General features: G+C 40.3%; 1 protein-coding gene across 4 annotated transcripts in view; it reads left to right on the top strand.

The window, feature by feature from the left end:
* The window catches only part of Akap6 (A-kinase anchoring protein 6), a 399,217-nt gene that overhangs the window by 277,366 nt on the left and 100,987 nt on the right, over nucleotides 1–20,864 (top strand). For all 4 annotated transcript variants that reach the window (XM_041658789.1, XM_041658788.1, XM_041658791.1 and 1 more), the window contains exon 10: nucleotides 10,243–10,363. In XM_041658789.1, coding sequence (XP_041514723.1) covers nucleotides 10,243–10,363 — 121 coding nt within the window. The remainder of the gene's footprint in view (nucleotides 1–10,242; nucleotides 10,364–20,864) is intronic.

The following is a 20,864-nucleotide window of genomic DNA, read 5'->3' as shown; positions in this document are numbered from 1 at the left end:
CAATATGTAGCTTGGTCTACTTGTAGGAATCTTAACAATGGGAGAAGGGGCTGTCTCTCATATTTTGGCTGACCCTTGGGAACTTATTCCTCATAGAGGAGGGGATGGGAGGAGAAGAGGGAGAGGAAAATATAGTCAGGATGTAAAATAAATAAACAAACAAACAAACAAATATCATTTTGAAAATTAAAAAAGAAGACATGAAGTTAGGAGGGAGATATGTTGGGGTGGTGAGGTTGAATTGGAGGGAAGGGGCAGAGGGCAGATATAATAAAGATATCATATGCCTGGATATTTTTTAGAGAATAAAGAATATTTTTAAAATTTATAGGTTATCTATATTAGATAGACTTAGAATACATCTAACTGCACAAATAATGTTTATCTTTAGAGACAGTCATATGTTCTCTCTACTCTAAATTTGTCAATGAGAACATGTACCAGGTTACAAACTAAGACTCAAATTTCAGGGGCACCTTGCTCCTCTATGGCTACACAAGTTTGATTAAGACATTTAATCTCTCCAAGATTCCACAGGGGAATATAAAATGGGAGTTATTAACCTAGCCTACTCATGCCAATTTCTGCATCTAGAAAATGTGACAATTTGTAAGAAAATACAAAAAGTAAAATCATTAAATGAATTATTTATTATGTAAATATTATATTTTGGGGAGTAGTGTGAGATACTAGGAATGCAAAACTGTAATAAGGTTTCATCTCTGTAGTCTGGAGGGAGAGACATGGAGACAAAGAGGGAATGAGAGCCCCTGACATAGATACAGCATTATAAATCGCAGGACAGAATTCCAGAATGAAACTATGGAGGCTATCTAATGCAGTCTGACTTGACAGGGTAGGAGAGAAATAGAAGAGAAAAGAACTCATGACTTACCTGAAAAGATGTGCACAATGTAGTAAATGGTGAGGAGGAGAAGGGGGAGGCCAGTAGCTATTAGACAGGAAGTGTGCAGAGGGTGTGCAGTGAAGATTGTGTAGCTCATTTAATGTTGAAGGCATGCACAGAGATATTCCCAACTCTGCTTGCCTGGAGCAGGAGGTCTTCCCAAGGGAGCTTTTAGAAGATACCTCATTATCCGTGTTCAAGGCTTCCCCTGCCTCTGGAGGAAATTGAACAAAGCTTGTTGGAAACTGGAGCGATGTAGCTGAGGGTTATATTTTATATTGAAGAAAATAGAAATGTCATTTCCTCATCATACAAGATTTTAGCATGAAATGTCTTCCCAACCATATATAAATTATTCCTGCACAATGACAAAAGGTTAGGAGTGTGACAGGAGAGACAAGGAAGAGACTTGCCTCCTGATTAGTGTGAAAACACACAGAAATGCGTCAACAACATCCCCAAAGAGAACTGCTATTGACACGTGAAAAGAAACGAATCACCATTTAAAATATTGCTTGATTAAAGACCAGGTTTGTTTCTCTAAATTAATTAAGCAATAAGATACGCTGAGTGACTTTAAACACCTGAGAAGAGACATAATCACCCTGGATTTCACTGCCGCAGGTGATTTCCTGGGCTTCTACTGAGCCATAGGCCACAAGTTTCCATCCAATAGAATGCAGATGTGCTCACCGCCCCCCATAGACACATACATAGCACTTTGATTTTCTGCTCAGTGAGTATATTTGGAACCTGCTTACATCAAATATGGGTTTCCCACCAGTCCTAGAAATGACACACTCTCTCTTACATGCACCAGTATTGAAATTTTCCTTACAGATAAGCTAAATCAGTAGACACCCTCAATAAACCATAAATCCTTCCTGAATTCCTACTCCTTCTGATTTTCCCTTTGTCCCAATATAGTAACTGATCAGTGTTTGATTCAGATCCCTTTGGCTCCTTCTATGGTGAGTAAAAGTATAAAAATGCAACATTTAGTCAAGAAAGCAAAAAATAGCCAGGCTCAGTGATGTGCGCCTATATTCCCAGCTACCCAGGAGAATAAAGCAGTAAGATCATTGGAGCCCAGGAGATTCCTGATACTTTGGGGGCTAAAACATACAGAGAACAGTAGCCAAGAAAAATGTACTCAAGTGGTACCATGAGACTTTATTCTAGGGATATGTAGATTCATTAAATAGAGTCTTAGGCAGTTTTCTGTAATGTTCTAACTCCATCCATACCAGAGCCAACAAGCAGCAAATCAGAGATTGGAAGTCTACTTTGCAGGGAGGTATGACTTCAAAGATAGCAATATAGTCAACTAATAAAGATTTATGTATATTGCTTCTCTCTACAGCTCAGGGGTACTGATGGGTGCTGTAGATGATTAAAAGGCTAACAGATCTTGAGAAGGCCCTAGGATAAAGTTCACCAAACACATTGTAGTGTGTAGAGCAGAACTATTTCAAAGTTATCCTCTTTGATCATTCTCCCATCTTCTTCCCCAAAGACTTGAGTCATTTTGCAAAAACTATTGTGAATAAGACAAAAAAAGCTTCATTAAAATAACTTAGGAAAAATAAAATAATAATATGAACATTTTGAATTGAATATTTAATGCATATCTTTAGTAGGAGGCTGCTTGTTCATTTTCCAGCTGCCCAGACTCCCAAAAAAGTCACACAGAAACTATCTTATTTAAATCACTGCTTGGCAAATCACTTAAGCATATTGCTAGCTAGCTTTTACATCTAGAATTAACCAATTTCATCATTTTATATTTTACCACGAGTCTCATGGCCTACCGACAAGGTTCCAGCTGGTAGCTTGCATCTTTCCCCTCCGGCAGCTGCATGGTGTCTGGCGACTCTGCCTTCTTTCTCCCAGCATTCATTTAGTTTTCCCCGCCTAGCTCTACTCTGCCCCATCACATACCAAGCCAGCTTCATTATTCATTAACCAATAAAAGCAACATATTTACAGAAGGACTTTTCACACTACATATCCTCAAGAGTGGCTATGATTTGTTACCAGGAGTTCAATCCTCCAAAGAAAAGAAAAAAAAAATTCACTTCATTATCAATCCATGGTCTTAAAAACATTATCTATCAGTTTGAAGCAATCTCTTAGTCACTAAGACTAGACAGAAATTTCCCCTTGTTATTTGAATGTGAAATGTGTTTGATATATTTTTTGAATACTTGGTACCCAGCTGATGGCATTGTTTTGGGAAGTTGCGGAAACTTTGGGACCTAGAGACCTGGTAAGCCAAGGTGGATCATTGAAGATGTACCTTATATTCACCTATAAGTATATTCTATACTGATTCTCTGGTTCCCGGACCAGTGTCCATGTGAGAAATTTACCTCCATGTCCCACTGCCATGGAGTCAATCCCTCATGCTTTCTCATGTTGGGACAGAGTAAACCAAAGGGGGAACTTACAACAATGAGACAGTACCTAACTTACTTTCCTATAGGTGGTTCTGCTGTTTGCTTACAGTGCACTGATCAAATCCAAGTCCTTGTGCATTCTACAGAAGTGTCTTATCATTAAAAACACCCCCAGCCCTCTCTTATATTGCTTCTCAAGTGAGAGAAAGGTATCTCTGTGTTATCCTTTATAAAGAGGTGGTGGAGGATTGGTCCTACGAGGGGCAATGGCAGGTCACCTGAGGCCTTGGCAGGTCCCCTGGCAGGTGGCCTGAGGCCTGGTAGGAGAGAGACAGATAGATACACCATGCAGAGAGAGCTGGGGTATAGAGTTTATTTAGTGGGTTATGGAGGGGGAGGGAAGGGGAGAAGAGAGAAGGGGAAGGAAGAGAGGTGAAAAACAGAAGCTGCCTCTCCAGAAGGGGAAAGAGGGGGGGGGGAACGAACGAACGAACGAACGAACTGGAGAGGAGGCTTGAAATGGCTTGACTTGGTGGAAGGGAGGGAGAGGTTGAGAGTGGGCAGGGCTTGTCTCTTAAGGGAACAGGGTACCCAGGTGACAGACCAGGCCAGCAGATGACAGCATTATGTTATCATAACTCTCAGTTTGGGGATGTGAGCTGCACAATAATTGTCGGGGACCATCCTCAACAAAAAATACCTCTTGCTAGGGTAGAGGCATAAGGATTTAGAAAATATTAGTAAAGAATATGAAGAAGTGAAAGGAAATAATAAAATGGAGAAAAATATAGGATAGTATCGGGAGGGAGTGCCAGTGAGTACTGGAATTTGCCTGCATTTAGTTTCCAATTGCTTTAAATACCCCTGACCCAAAAGGTAGGAGTAAGATAAAAGACTATATTAACAGGATACAAGGAAATGAACACACCAATTGAAGGTCACAGGCTACAACCATAGTTAAACTTTCTGTTGCTAGAACAAAACAAGTCACACTCACACCCTAGATCACAACATTCTGTAGGCAAACCACTCCCTGGGTGGAATCCAATGTTATCTCCATAAAGGGAACTGGAATTTAGTTGGCTCCTTAGACTCTTGTTTGAGGTAGGAACAATCTATTTCTCTATTCCTGGAGCCAGAGCTATTAGCCACACCTGTTGACAATAACCCTGAGAGAGCAGGTGGGACCTTTGTTTGAAGAACTAGAGGTAAGTTCCAACTCTCTGACCTTTGGTCAGTGTGGAAATAGGCTTACATTTTCAGGCCTGCACAAATAACACCTAAGGATAACTCAGTAGGAGTAGTTGATAAGTACCTAAAACTTGAAGACAGCACTCCATGGAGCACTCCACAGTGACAGTCTCCATGGAGACAAAGGCCTCTTAAGCAAACTTTTGCTACCAGACTTCTGTTAGCAAGATTGGGCAGCAGAAAATTATTTTCAGGTTTACTTGTATTGTAACTTGAAGGTAGATACTTCCTATAAAACCCTTGAAAACTAATGCTGCCTGAAGGGGGCGTGGTTTTTACTAAGGGGTGAGCTCCTAAAGCCACAGCAGCATGCGAGTAGCTGTCCTGGATCCTGAGTCTCATCAGTGAATACAATAATGGAAGGCTTGTTTCTAAACAACTACTGGTGCCCCTGGCTTTGTCTTCAGAGATATAGTTTCTTCTTTTGCTCTCCTGAATTTTGTGCTAAAATACGTCAGGAAGCTTTTAGTTCAACTACTGATCTAATAAGTTGGTCAAGAGTAAAGGACAAAAAAAAAAACCCACTCAGAAATCAATGTGGGCATATATAAATATATGAATTTATTTCTGTAGTTTCAGTAATTGGTGTTAGTGGGCAGATGGTCTAGGAGAAGCAAAGACCAATCATTAACAAGTTTCTACTCTTAATTTTACTTTTCTTAGATAATTTAATGTCTGTATATGTGTGTATATTTTTATTATATGTAAAACACATATACGTAGATATATATGCATATATGCCTATATACATATGTGTATGTGTATATATAATATATACACATATAGATAAACATAGATCTATAGGTAGATAGATAGATAGATAGATAGATAGATAGATAGATGATAGATAGATAGAAAGAGAGAGAATTACTTTTGGAAAGAACTCCATATTCCATACTCTTTTTATTTACTAATGGCAAAGTCGGGCTCACCTTCTAAGGCAGCTGCTCATGAATTTCCATTCAAAACAGTAAATTAGTGTCCACACTGTAATATGTTTAGAGTGAAAAGGGATTCTATATGCAACTGTACCCAACAGGTTCCACTCCTGGAAAGCTGAATTTTATTCTTGAATGATATTATGATTGGGCTAGATGCCACCATTGTATCCCTCTTCCATGCTGGCATTCTACATGGGGGTAGATATTAGTGGGAGATTCCCAAGTATCATTAATATTTTCCTTCAGCAAATCACTTAAATTATATATTTTGTAAGATTTTCTTATCACTTCCTTTTGTGTCTTTTTTTTATTTTTATTTTTTTAAATCAGAAGCAAACTTCCCTGCTCAAATAGTGTGAACAGTGAATACTTAGTGAATATTTGGGGAAAGAATCAATATCCTAAAGAAGCTAGGAAACTTGGGTCATTTAATAAAACTTTTAGTATAGGCAGGTGGATATTTTTAGATGCTCATTAGTGTGAATGAATCATTGAAAGGGTACATGTATGTGTATGGATGAAATAAATACGTATGTGCAAATAATACTCAGCTTAAGATAGAAAAGCAGTGAACACGTTAGCATTTCCTTCTCTTCAACCAATAATCACTCTAATTTGATGACTCTTTAATTTGGTTGTCTGTTTTAATCAGAATTCCTCAGTAGGTCAAGATAAAACCTCATATATTCACACACACCTCCCATTGATTTCACTTGGGTGAAACTTCATCGTTTAAGCAAAGTTTAAGTTGAAATGTTGAGTTAATGATGCCCACTTTAAATACCAAAGCCTGAATGCATTTGTGTATTAAACACTTAGCTAGTCAAGCAGAATTCCCATCGGGATGCAAGAGAAGAGACATTTCTGAAACTATGTCAGCCTCACTAATGTATGTCGCCGTTCTGTCTGCAGGAGAAAAGGAAAAGAACCAAATCAACTTGATAGTGTTCATATATGCATGGGAATGTAATCCCTTATGAATTTCCTGCCACTTAACTGCACTATCAGTTACCTCTTCTCTGTTGAAGGAGAGACCTGGATATTTTTCACTTGGAAAGTCAACAAAAGCACCTGGGTGTGAATTCAGTTGATCCAACTGGCATATGCTTCAAGGGGAAAAAGAGCTGCTAGTCAGTTCTGGGGACGGAGTCAAGAAATGAGACCTTTCTGTTTACTACACAGTAGTTGACACGTGATGTAGAAGATACTGCCTCTCAATCAAATCATTTGAAAAATTTTATCTTATTACTTTTGAAGTAATATAAAGATAAAGAAGTCTTAACAAATTCTAAGCCTACGAAGTTGCCTGTAATGGTGTGCACATAAAATAGTAAACATTTCAGAATGTTTCACAAGAGTCAACCAAGAAATTCAGGAATCAATTTCTTATTTGCTATGAAGTTATTGCCTTTTTCCAAAATCTTTCTTGCTTTTTGCATAAGGATTTTGTGATAATTTTTGGGGGACACTGGTGCAGATTCTACATCAAAGGACCAAAATATGTTAGCAAAGCATTCACAGAGAACTTGTGAAGTAGTAGATCTTAAAAATGCAATATCAAACCTAAATATCCTCAGCTGCGAAGAGAAGAGAGTCTTGGAGACGTGTAGCGCATCTTTGTGCGTCTCGTCTCATATGCCCAGGTCTCCAGTGTGGGCTAAGAACTGAACTCAGCATTCAACAGCAACAGACAGCTTGTTCTAAGGCCCATCGTAAGAACTAATAGAACGGCCATTTTCTTTCAAACCACCACAATGACAGGGACCAAAACCAAACCAGAGCATCTAAGAGAATAAAGGAAGGGTGCATTTTAAGATCAGCATTGGAGTGTTAACTATATGTTAGTCTCATCAACTCATTCATTCTCCTAAGGGAGTGATATCTTAGTTGATGCTCAGGTTCTCATATCTCTTGTTCTCCATCCTTTTCTCTGAGATGACAATTGAGCAAACAAGTTTTCATGACCTTGGGATTCTTGACCTCAATGGCTAAACTTAGGATTTTGGTACAGCCTAGCTAGGTTGTCGCAAGCAAGTTGCACCTTGAAGACAGCTGTGGTTGTTTTACTTCTTGTTATCTCTTAGCTTGGTCAGGCCCTGGTGGAATTCTTTCTTTTATTGATTTTATTGAGCTATACATTTTTCTCTGCTCCCTCCTGTCTCTCCCCTCCCCTTCAACCTTCTCCCATGGTCCCCATGCTCCCAATTTACTCAAGAAATCTTGTCTTATTCTACTTCCCATGTATATCTCTCTCAGGGTCCTCATTTTGTCTAGGTTCTCTGGGATTGTACATTGTAGACTGGTTTTCTTTGCTTTATGTCTAAAATCCATTTATGAGTGAATACATATGATATTAATCTTTCTGGGTCTGAGTTACCTCACTCAATGTGATGTTTTCTAGAGCCATCCATTTGCCTGCAAATTTCAAGATGTCATTTTTTTCTGTTGTGTAGTACTCCATTATGCGATTCTTGCTGACTAAGCCTCATCCCAGCCTTTATGGGTACTACCAAATTTCAAAGAGGCCTGGCATCGCATGCCCATGTGGGACCCCCCACCTACTTGCCCTTAGGTTCACTGTGCCTTTGTTGCTATGGTAACACTTCCAATTAACTTAGCCATTGAACTTTTAGAAATCTTGGCATTTTCTTGGAGAAGACTATGTCAATGGGAGGTTAATCAAAACTAGCTCCCCCTATGTCTCCCCTCCCCTTATTCCCACACCCCCACCATTCTCTTATCCTCCCTCAATCCTGCTTATTGGAGATATACCACAGAAGACAATCTCTATAGTCCCTAGCAGGAGATGGAGCTGAGGATTATGGGTTGTTTTGTTTTGTTTTGTTTTACCTCCCCACCAGCCTTCCTCACATGCTTCCTCTCTAAGACTTGGGCCAAAAGAGACGGGGGAGGATGTTAGAGTCTACTCCTCCTGTCTTTACATGGTTCATGCTCTCCAAGCTCACTTCAATGAAGATAATTTATTTATCTCTCCCTTTGGTTTTAATATTTCTGCATATCCTACTCTCCAAATATTATGGGTGGCATTTCACTTTCCCCCAATTTTTATTGGTAAAATATTGGAAGGCAACAGGAAAGGAAGTGGCAGCCATACTTTCAAATGTTATTTTTAAGTGATCACACAAGCAAAGACTTTCTTACTGTTCACAGACTAACTTTGAAATCTTGGTGGTTCATTTATCCTCCAATAGTGGTTGGTTTGTGTGGAGTAGGAATACTAATTCAGATTTCACAAGGTTACTGGAAACCCGTGGCTCCTCAGAGTGTGGTCCCTGAACCAAAAGCATTGACGACACTTCTTAGAAATGCAGAATTACACCCTCCTCCCCAAGTAGGAGTTAGTACCTTCATTTTTCTAGAATCATCAGCTGTGCCCCATCTTCATTGAGTTTGAGAAGCATGGTTGTAGGCCACCATTTGTGTGTGCAGCAGCTAGACAGACCACTGGCGACTAGTGAACACTCACTAACCAGTTCCACAATCAAGAGTGTTTGTAAGGATGCAAAAACAATTAAAGCAACATAGGCAGCTCCAGATTTAGTCTTCCCACTCCCTGATCCACTGTGAACTTGTTTGATTTATCTATTAAGTGTATTTTTTTAAAGCGATCTGACAGCAAGAGACAAGAACAGAGTAGTACTCAAACCCTCCATTGGCAAATCTACATTCATAGCCCCGGTCAATGCTTTATGAGCACTAGCAGGAAATTTGCCCCCGCTGAGTTTGACAAAACTGTATTTCTCTGAAAGGTGGTTTGGAGGTGGGAGGACAAACTCCGAGTTTTCACCCTGTACTTTCATTTTCTGATCACAGTGTTGTAAAGGAATTGGGCTTTCCTTATTCACCAGGCTTTCAATAGAGAATCACATTAATCCTGCTAAGCTCCTTATTCTAATGATTTATTTTGTTGAAAACCATAGTGATCCTCCTTTGAATTTTAATGATTGCTGGTTATTCAAAGATTCATTGTTTTGACTTCCTGTCCTTACCTTTGTTTCCTGCGTGTCTGTGGGGAACACCTGTCTAAGGCTTGCTCTGCCACTGGTCCTCACTGGCTTACCCCAGTCACTCAGGCCTATCTCTGAGTGTTACCCTGAAGTGCTAGCTACTCATCCATGACAAGAAATGTTGGATACATGACATAGAGATAGACAGATAGACAGCAGAGGGACACATGAAAGATTGAGTCATTTTCCAGTGAAAATAATGTTTTTGGTTTGTCAGCATGCGTTATCATTCTTGAAAAAAAAATCTCGATAATATTTTTAAGAATATACTTACTGAGGAGCAACATCTAGGAAATTCAAAAGAGAAAGCAATTAGGATTTTGAAGTGCTGTCTTTACCCCACATCTGGGACTATGGAAACTTCTGCAAGTCCCAGACCCTCCGTTTCTCAGGCTGAGAAATGACGGAGCTTCTTCTCAGGGGCACAATCATGGTCTCTGTTCAGACAGGGTTGGCAGATGGTGGTCACCGTGGTGTGACTCAGGAGCAAGTACAGGAACTACATGTCTTGCTTTCAAAATCTACGAAGTGTCTATGTTACAGCCTTCAGTTCCTACTTTGCCCTCTGTGTAACCATACAGAGGATTTTCCCTTCTCGTTGTACAGGTATTCACCTAGGCCCATCATGGGTTTTCAAGAATACATTATTCTAATATGAGATTTTTTAACAACTACACTGTATTTATACATAATACATTTTTGTGCCTCATCTCCAGGCTTCTGGACTTTGATTCAGAATATCAGGAGCTCTGGGATTGGCTGATTGACATGGAGTCCCTCGTCATGGACAGCCACGACCTGATGATGTCAGAGGAGCAGCAGCAGCACCTGTACAAGGTTAGAGCCACCCTCCCTTGTGTTCGCCTTGCCATGGGGGAGCTGATTAGCCTGACAAGCCTCTCTCTGTCTCTCTGTCTCTGTCTCTGTCTCTGTCTCTCTCTCTCTCTCTCTCTCTCTCTCTCTCTCTCTCAGGATAGCTTTGTGTTCATTGTATGTATCGTGGTATTTATTAGAATCCCCTCCCCTGTCCCCAAACTCATTTCCATCCCCAGCGTGCTGACAGGCTGCACCGACCGACATCATAACTGCGGGAATGTTCCCTTTATCGTATTCCTTTTGGTGTAATTCCGAAGGAGGGCAGAGCTTTATCATCAAGATGAATAGCAATAAATGAAACCACATTAATAAGAAAAGACCGGCTGGACTGGCTGGTAACATTGAACAGTGTGTGTTTGGATTGGAGCACTGGGGTAGATTTGATCCACTCTTTTAGAGCTTCCCAGAAGACAGAAATTTGCCTTGATTTTTGCCTTGTTGTTACCAATGTATAGGGCTCGAGCCATCTAAGGTATGCAAGTGACACATGCAGCAGACTTTGTAATTAAGTCTGTGAATTTTCAGGTGGTTTAAGAATTCTTGCTTGGAATTCATATCGATTTCAGGTAATCCATCTGATACTTCCATGTCTGCTAGTTCCCCCCTTAACCTAAAGTGTTTGACCAATTCTATTTCAATAGTCTTAAGAAGACCTTACAAAACAATCATGTGATTTTTACTGGGGGAAAAAAATGCCTTTAAGATGCACCGTCCCTGAAAAGCTGTGGGGGAAGAAAGAGGGATGTTCTCCTCAAATATCAGCCGCAGTAAATCTTTCTCATTTAAGCAATTTTTATTGGAGTAATTCTGACAGTTGTCATCCTTGAATTGCTTTGAGCATATGGCATATTTCAAAGAGCAGATTGTGAATCATAAAAAATAAAATTAATAACTAAGCACAGAATCAGCAACAGTGTAATGACAAGAAACAGCTACCCTCCAGCTTTCTAAAAATTCTTACCGAAGAGAAGTACATCCAAGGTCAAAGAAAAGTTATCGCCTTCAATTTTACCATTTTAGGTAAACTTTCTTTAGTAAAGTATTTTAACTTTTGCCTCCTCTAAGGAGAGAGACACATACTTTTACAGTGTCTGATTGACATTAATTATTGTCCCTTGGGAATCATCTTACTTAAGAAAAAATATAGGCTCCCTAGGGGCTGAGTAAATAGGGACGTTGTACTCTCTGAAAAATTCTGTTCAGCACTGATGTTGTTTGGTGACTTTTCTGTTTTCTGTAAAAATAACTGTCCGCACTACCCAAAAGATTTTCTGCAATAACATTGCTTGAGTAACAGCTTCAAACTGATATTAACTGTGGTTAGGCTATTTCACACCTCATGTCAAGATCATAAATTACATATGAAAAATATTTAAAAATCTATATTAATTTAGTGCTAGAAAAATATCCACTTCTAAACCAGTACTGCAGAACTTACTGCAGTCACACTGCCAAGTAACATTTCTTGTCTTCCTGATGCATTTTGTAGTTTGCATGGAAGCCACTATTTTCTGAAACATTGCTATTCTTTGTAAAAAAAAAATCACAGTCATATAATTTACATCACAATTAATAGGAAGCCGTCGAATGAAGAAAGCAGTTGTCTTTTTCTGGCGGTTTCCTTGGAAGTCCTTTGCCTGAGAATTCCCACTCTGGCACACTGAGGGTGATTATTCCGCCCACTCGGGGCTTCTGGGTCAGAGTACTTTTCCAAACATTATCTGTATCGTGTTGTTTTCATCTGTGACTCATTCCATCACCATGTTTCTGCTTTTAGGACTTCAGCATAAACCAGTATTCTCTGTGCATTTTGGTTTGTAAAGAAAACATCACCAAGAAACCAAGGGAAAATGCTACAGGTCTACAGGGTCTTGGTGTGAGCCCCAAACAGTTGCAGAGAACTGGAAACTTCAAAGCAATCCTGAGGATATGACATTAGACAGCCTGTAATAGAAAAAATGACTGAGAATTAGTTTGAGGTCTTGTCCAAGACTCCCTAGGGCTTCCTAGGTCAGGGCAGCATTTTCAATACTCTATTCCTCTATTCTAATCTGCTTTCTCAGGAATCCACTAAACTGACCACTTATTAGAGGGGAACTGGTAACCTATCGATCAAAGAGCATCTGAAAGGATTGGAGCTCTTTAATTGTTCAGCGGGTCTTCTTAGGCTTTCAAACGCCACGAAACCATCTTGACCATCTTTAGTTTTCACATTGGCTTCCACCAACCCTCTTATCAGTGCTTTATCAAAATTCTTACTAAAAACATCACTGATATTTGGGGATGAAGGATGTTTGTGGGACCTTGCTTCCCACCAGAGAATGTTTACTATTCTTAACTCCTGAGCCACTGTGACAATGTAAGGTGACCTGAACCTACTTCAGAGAATTTCTGATCTATCTTACTTTAACTGTCTTCATTTCTTTTTACATTCTTTTACAGTGTGTGTGTGTGTGTATGTGTATTTTCATGTACCACTCTGCACATGTGAAGGTCAGAGCACAATTTATGGGAGTCACTTCTCACCTTCTACTATGTGGGAGGCAAGGATCAAACTCATGACCTCAGGCTTGGCACCAAGTATTTCTACCTGCTGAGCTATCTTCCTGGTCCATTTTTTTTTTTTTGTTTTTTCGAGACAGGGTTTCTCTGTGGTTTTGGAGCCTGTCCTGGAACTAGCTCTTATAGACCAGGCTGGTCTCGAACTCACAGAGATCCGCCTGCCTCTGCCTCCCGAGTGCTGGGATTAAAGGCGTGCGCCACCACCGCCCGGCTTTCCTGGTCCTTTTTATTTATTGAAAGTGTTAACATCAGGAGAAATGCCTTTCACTTATTACAAATACACACACACATACACACATGCACACGCTTGCACGCACACACGCTCACACATACACATACACACACCAAGCATGATAGTGCATACCTGATGCATACTTATAATCCCAGCTAGGAGAATAGCTTTATGGGAGAACGCTTGCATGGCATACATGAGGCCCTGGGTTCAAATCCCAAAGAATAATGAAAAGTAGAAATGAAGCTCTTAATAGATGACACGATTGAAAGGGATAGCTGTGAAATTTCCAAAGAAACTCACTCTTGAGTGAAGGTAAAAGCTAAAGCAAACGTGGGCAAGGGCAGCCACTGTTCCTCCTATCACAGCATCCCAAGTCTTTGTTCTTCAGTCCCTGGGTAGCTTGGTGTTCCAATACTGAAATCTTTCCCTGGCATAGACAGTTGTGTCTAGAAGTTTGTATAGTCCTAAGTGACCCCCAAGGTCCACCTTTGGAAATGTCAGGTTAGGTAAAACCTAGGTTTTCTAGTCTCAGAAAGTGGCATTCACTTAGCATCTTCTATACTAGCTGCTGATTTCCTAGCTGTCTCTGTCTGCTTTTATTTTTTAGTCCCTGCTGGAAAACCACCTACCCTATCTGAGTAGGATACTTCTTGTTTATATGTTGTTTATCCAAAGCCAGCCAAATACAAAGGAACATGGGCAGGGCAAGAATGACATTGGAAAGGCCAAGAACACACTGCTACAAGATGGTATAGTTAAAAGCCTCACTACAGCAATGAAGCATACCGCACACTTAATCCACTTCTTGTTTTCAGATTGCTAGACATTTAAGATCCTTTTCTTTCTAATTAATTTGAAACTACATCGTTTTGAGAAAACTCAACTCTTACTAAAAGTGAACTATTCTCTCAATTATATTTTGCAGTTTTGATATGGTCAGATGAGCTGGCTGCTGCATCTTCCCTACCCCCCTTCTCTCTCTTGCCCTACCTCCGAATAAGAGTCTTCTCTGTCCATTTTCTAATAAACACTGGCAGTCCCTTCAGCCTAGAAAATACAAACATCATCCCTTCTTGTTTTTTTTCTTTCCCAGTCAAGGAGAAATTGCCCCCACTCTCTCACAGTCCTGCTCTCCGTTCTTTCTACCTCCCTAAGTAGGACAATTTAATTTGTCAAAAGTAACCACTGTGATTTTGAAAGTTCAGCTCCTATTTGGACTAGCGTTACGAAGCCAGAATTCATAATTGCGAGGAGCTGTCACTCTGATGGCCTGCTTGCACATTAACTATTAATGGAGAAATATTTAAAACTCCACTTGCAAAGGAAAAGCTCCATTTTTTTTTTCATTTCTGCAGATCAAAGGTGGCATTATTCTTGGGTTCGGGGAAGCTCAATCACCTCCTTTCATCCTACACATTTTATAGACTGAGTGACCCGGAAACATGCCATCCATGGGCTTGCTGAGCTTGTTCTTCTCCTAGAAGTCACCCACCACTGACTTCAGAAGGCTTTAAGTGTTTCCCTCTCAGGACCACCTGACCTCCATCAGTTCTATGCTACCTACACAGGGCAGACGGCAGAGCTTGTCGTAAGCCTGTGTTGATGTATGTTGCCAAAGGAAAGCTTAATCTCAACACCCTCACTAGAGTCTGGTGATTATTATAATGGAGCGAGAGTTACTTTAAGTTGGCACAAACAGATGTGTGCCTCAACTGAAGCCCTTAGCTGTTCCATATGACTTCCAAGGGGCTAAAAGGAACCCTTCCAGGTATAATCTGAAATAAATACCCAGTAAGACTTTATTGCCAGGAAATTTACAGCAGAATTTTTTATATTTTATTTTATATTATTTTATTTATTTATTTATTTATTTATTTATTTTTTTTGGAGACAGGGTTTCTCTGTGTAACAGCTCTAGCTGTCCTGGAACTAGCTCTTGTAGACCAGGCTGGTCTCAAACTCACAGAGATCCCCCTGCCTCTGCCTCCCAAGTGCTGGAATTAAAGGAATGTGCCACTACCGTCTAACTTTAATTTTAAAAATTGTTATTTTGTTTATGTTTATATATTTATTATATAGTAGCACATTTTCTGGAAACAATACGAGTTTCCTGTATCTTTCTCCATTATCTTATTTTCTGAATGTCCTGTTTGTAAAAGAAAAAGATCTATTTACCTTGCTTAATAGTTACTAAGCATATTGACCATTTTTTATGTCTTATGAATTTTGGATTGCTAAGAATCTTCATGAAAATATTTTTAAAACATTTTTAAAAATGTACCAGGGTATCAGATGCAGTAACATAATTCCCATGGTCTCTGCGACCCAGGATGCTGCGGGGAGGGGAGCAGAGAATAACTTCAACCTTGTTACTTGGGCGAGGCACTGTAGCAAGACTTGTTTCGAAAGAACATTTTAAAGTCAAAATAGAAATCAGAACTGGTGGAAGCGTGCAAGAGCAGAGGCTGCTTCTGTGAGAAGACTGGCTATACCTGGCCCAGCCGCAGAGCCTGCAGCATCCTCCATGGCTAGCACAGAGAAGCTGCTCGGTGGCAAAGCAAAGGACAAGAGCTCACTAAACACGATACACGTTTCCCAGGAGAAAACTCATAGCTGGCCCTTTAAAGACGCTAAGCTCACTGGACACGTCGATATCATCTCTTAAGAATATTTATCACGTCTGTATTCCAGGTAACATTGCACACACAGTTTCTGTGACCCCTGAACTAACTCACAGTTCAGTGTCTTGGTTGCAAATTCCATAAGGGAGCACAGACCTCACCAAGAGAATCCTGTTGATGTAAAAGAAAGGCAACAGGGCCGCGTTAGGCTAATAGACAAGGGAACAGGGAAGAAAATGCGAAACAAGAACCCAAACAGCATTTGAAACATAACGATAGAAGAACCGACTTGGAAGTAATTATTGGAAGAAGGAGTGCAGTTTGGAGGAGTGTGTGTTTGAAAGGCTTCGACTCTAAAAGCAATGTGTGCAAAGTCTGATTAGATATTCAGAGGAACAAGAGATATTGAGTAAGAGAAGATACACGGACATACTTGGCTTGTTGTTTTACGGCGATTGATGCCAAAATGATGCTGTCATTGCTGTGAACTGATCATAGAAACACATTAATCACACTATGCCTATATTTCATAAGCTCACGAATATCAGCCCTCTGGGATAGATTCCTTTCAGTTTGCTCTGGACTGAGTTGTTCTAAATAATTTCAGATGTTGCTTGATACTCTCATGGCTAAACTTGAGTTCCTAAAACTATAGTGCGCATCTGCTTTGTGGCTCAGGCTACGGCGACCAGGCTTAGGGTTGAAAAATAGCCACTGTGTTTTTATATATATATAAAGATATATATATCGGTTTGTAGTATAGGGATGTGAATCAAAAATTAAATTCTGCTAGTTAGGCTTCATATTGAGATTTCAGTATCAAATTTCACATTTCAATCTTGATTGTGTCGAATCAAACAAATCACTCATCACGGAAAGCAGTCAGAGCAGAAGAGACCAGAGAGAGCAGGCACACAGGCTTCATGATAATTTCTTACCTCATTCCTAGTTGATTAATTGGATAGCCTAATTGTATGTTACATTAAAACTCCATTAAAATAAGAAAAATATGCTTAAAATCATTATAATTTTTCAAATAACATCATCCAGTCATTTTGAAAGTGACCAGAACTGATCTAGGAATGAATGTGTTGGTCCATTTTTATTAAAGTTCAAAAAGTCCTGAGATTAACTGCCACATTAATTTGAGTGTTGATGTATCACTGTTTGATATGGACACTCAAATTTATATTTTTCTCTTTTTAATTTTCGAGAGGCCAAAACTCTTCCTGGAGTGTTCAGGGATAGAAAAAGGAGACAGCAACCTCTGAAACACGCAAGGTTCCTGCTGGAGCCTGTGATTCCTATTTGATTCACTTTTCCAAAAGGGGGGAGAGTGGGGAGAAGAAGGATGTAAGGAAAATCGGATGCCAAGAAGCAGTTGGCTCTGTGCAGAGGGCGAGGAGGGGAAGCCTGGCCTGCCCGTCTCCAGTGGCGAGCTGCTGCCCGGAAGGTGCGCTGGCTCTGGGGCTGGCCTGGCGGCATTGTGTGGCTCTTCTCCCTCTGGCCTGGCCGGCTCTGGCCTAGAGTGGATCAAACAAGCTGTGGGGGAAATTTTCCCTCATTTGCATCACTTCTAGACAGCCCTGTCGTACTCTTTGCTGACAGGAAATCACTGTCTCTGTCACCTTTTCTCAGGGCCCTCCTTTTGGCAGAGATGGGCCATGTGACCACGCTTAATCACAACAACAGGCCTGGCTGGGGACTCTGACATGTTTTCCTCCGCACTTCAATAAACGGGGTAGAGGAGCCAGTAGGAAATGACTACATTAATTTCAGAGTGAAAAGATAATTAACACTTGAAGGCCTGACGCTCTGATGCGAGAACCTATGGAATTATTCAAATCAAAGTTAATTTACCCAAAACTTGTGAAAACTATCTGCTTTAATGCAACTCTTTGGTTTTGTTTGATTGCAGTCTCGATTAGTGAAAGCTGGGCACACGGGAGGGAGAAGGGGAAGAAGGTGGGGAGAGGGAGCTTTTGAATGTGAGAATGAGAGAGGAGTGGAGAGGGGAAGAAGAAATCGTAGTGGGAGTAGCTATGTTGGGAAAAGCAAGCTAACTGGGCTAACCCGTCAACATTTGGGGCTGGAGACTGGAGCGTGTAAAACACTACTTAGATGATATGAATAGGACGCTGGCAAACAAAGCAGCAGTGTGCTCCTAGAAAACGGTCCTTAAAGGAGTTTCCTTGGCAACAGAAATGCAGTTCCAAAAGCAGACAGAACTTTCCTCAGGAAACATCCTATTAATAACAACCTTCGGAACAACTTGGAACCATTTGACGACTTGGCAATAATAACGCCGAGTGCTCAGCAAATTAATCTCACACATAGCGTTGATGTTTCTCTTGTCTGTGGTTCTGCTGGACCCTGCCTAGAACTCGTTGCCTCTCAGGGCCACAGAAGTGAAAAACTATTTCTAAATGCGGTCGTGGAAAAAGGAAGCCAAAAGGAGCCTGAGGGTCCGACATCACTGGCCAACCATTGTCTTCCTCCTTTGGGAGCCGACCAAGAGGTCTTTGTTTGGGGAGACAAGTTTATTCAAATGAGAGCTGCCATAGGAAATCACATACTTTAATCACCCGCATGAAAATCTCTTTGCAATAGAGATGCTTCCTGGAGCCAAACTTGAAGGGGTTAACAGCACATCTGAGGCCATCCACTGCATAAACATGACATATAAATGTAATGCTAACTCTTAACATGGGCTGAGGGTTGTTTTTTAAAGCATTGTCATTTCTTGCCAGCTCAGAGAACGGACTCATCTTGGGTCGTCTTGGCCAACGGGAATCATTTGAATTCTCCTAAAGGCTGTTTGCCAGCTGAGAGTGGAGTGTACCCCTCCTCCGACCTTTCTTGAATCCTTGGATGTAAAGGTTAAAAGTAATCAATATCTCATTGTGCTGCTTGGTTTCAGGGTAATAAGTAATAACCATCATGTTAAATCCAAATGATTCCAGATTGCACCTAAATGAGCTGACCTGTTAGGGAGGTGGCATTAATTGCAATCAGGATAACGAGTAGAGTTTGCTAATAAAAGTTTGATTTCATTGTTAAAAAAAGAACAAAACACAACTTCAATCTTTAACTTTTTTAAAGCTTTTACTTAATTAAATGGAAATATAGTATCTACTCCCATGTTAAAGTGAGAGTTTGGCTCCATCCCCGGATTATCTGTAGATTTCTATAAAAGTCCTAGCAAGAAAGGCCGTTTGTCTCATTGCCTTCTTTGGCTCCTGGTACTCAATGAAGCATATGTATTTCAGATAAATGATTTAATGGAAATGTCATCTACCTATTTTTTTAAAGCGTTTCCTAGTTTCAAATTATATATCTTTATAGTTTATATAATTCATAATTAGACTAATCTGGTTTAGAGCTTGAAAAATTACATGGCATGCGATTAAACTTGATAGAGCACTACGGTATGAATTTGGGCTTGTTATTTTGTTAAAAATTAGTACAGGGTCAAAGTTTGTTGTAATGGCTGTGGCGGGCTACGTTCCTGGCACCCGGCCGCCTGCACGGCTAGCTTTATGCCTGAAATAATTACACGGAAACTGTATTCTTTTAAACACTGCCTGGCCCATTAGTTCCAGCCTCTTATTGGCTAGCTCTTACATATTGATCTAACCCATTTCTAATAATCTGTGTAACACCACAAAAGTTTAAAGATGAAAACCAAGTATTCTCATTGGCAAAGGGATAGTGGTATGAAAAATATAAGAATTATGTTTAATGTTCCATGTAGTTTTATCAGGAAGGTAGTGGTTATGATAACATTAATCAAAAGTAATATATATATATGTCATATAATTGTAGATACATATGTCATTTAATCTGAACACTTTGTCTTTCTTGTGCTTCTATATTTTTATGTCTTAGTAGAATTTAATACGTGTGTGTCTGAAGTGTAAGGTAGGGAGCAAAGCTATAGTTATTGCAGAAGAAGTTTTAGGATTTATTCAGAACAGGTGGTCGGCCCCAAGGGAATTCCCTAATCCCAGTGCTGTCACTCAGGAACTCACTATCCTGGTCGCATGAGTCTTCATCTCACAACCATGTCTAACTGTACATGGAAGATGTGTGGGTTGTGATGTGCAGGACACGACATCTTTGGAACACTGGAAATGTCTCTGCTCCACCCCCTCCTGTCTCAAGTGTCCGTGCTTCTTGTATCTCAGCCCTAAGATCCAGTTCTTTGAAAATAAAGAATGACCTCTGCTAGAGGCCGATATTTGGGGGGGGGGGTATAATATTGAATTAAATGCCAATCTTAAAATCTGGTTTAGATGAAGACTATAAAAATATAGCTCTGTTAATGCAATGTCTAGCATGCATGAAGCTCTGGGTTGTTCTTAGGCACCAAATAACCAGGCATGCTAATCCCAACACTCGCAAAATAGGGGTAGGAGGATTAAAAATTCATGGTCATCTTAGGCTACATAGTGAGATTAAGGCCAGGCCTGGGCTACCTGAGGCTCTGCTTCAAAAATGTGGTTTAGATCAAAGGACACTGTAAAATGAAGCAAATAAAATGTCATCAGAAGATATCCAGAAAATGGGTCAAGTGCAAATCTCAACTTTACCACTGGATAAAAAGGGAACTGGATTTATGGGTATGCATGTGTGTTGGAGTATGTTCATGTGCCATGGGATGGGAGACCAGCTAGGGATCCAGTGTTGAAGCACCTGTACCCATGAGGGCCATTCACACCCAAACTATAGCAACTGTCAAAGAAAACTCGACGGATTTGAGTTGGCTCGTCATTCACCAGACTGACAGGAAACACTTATGTTTTCTACAATGCCTTTGCACACCAGGGAAGTCCTATTTCTGTCAGATTCAGAACAGCTAAATCTGCAAATATATATTTGGTGGGGGCTATACTAAAGACAGTAAAATTCAACCTTGCAAGCCCTGTTATCACAAAGAAATCTCCCAAGGAATCATCCCTATGGGGAAATATCCCACAGGAATATCATTTGTGAAAAGACCACTTGCCAGGGCTGTCAGGGAAGCAGATTCAGTTCTCAGAAT

Source organism: Microtus oregoni, unplaced genomic scaffold (assembly GCF_018167655.1).
Source record: "Microtus oregoni isolate MIOR12 unplaced genomic scaffold, Mior012 000009F_ref0000495, whole genome shotgun sequence".
Taxonomy (NCBI): Eukaryota; Metazoa; Chordata; class Mammalia; order Rodentia; family Cricetidae; genus Microtus; species Microtus oregoni.
Note: the sequence above shows the minus strand (reverse complement) of the source record. Positions and strands in the feature narration are given on the sequence as shown.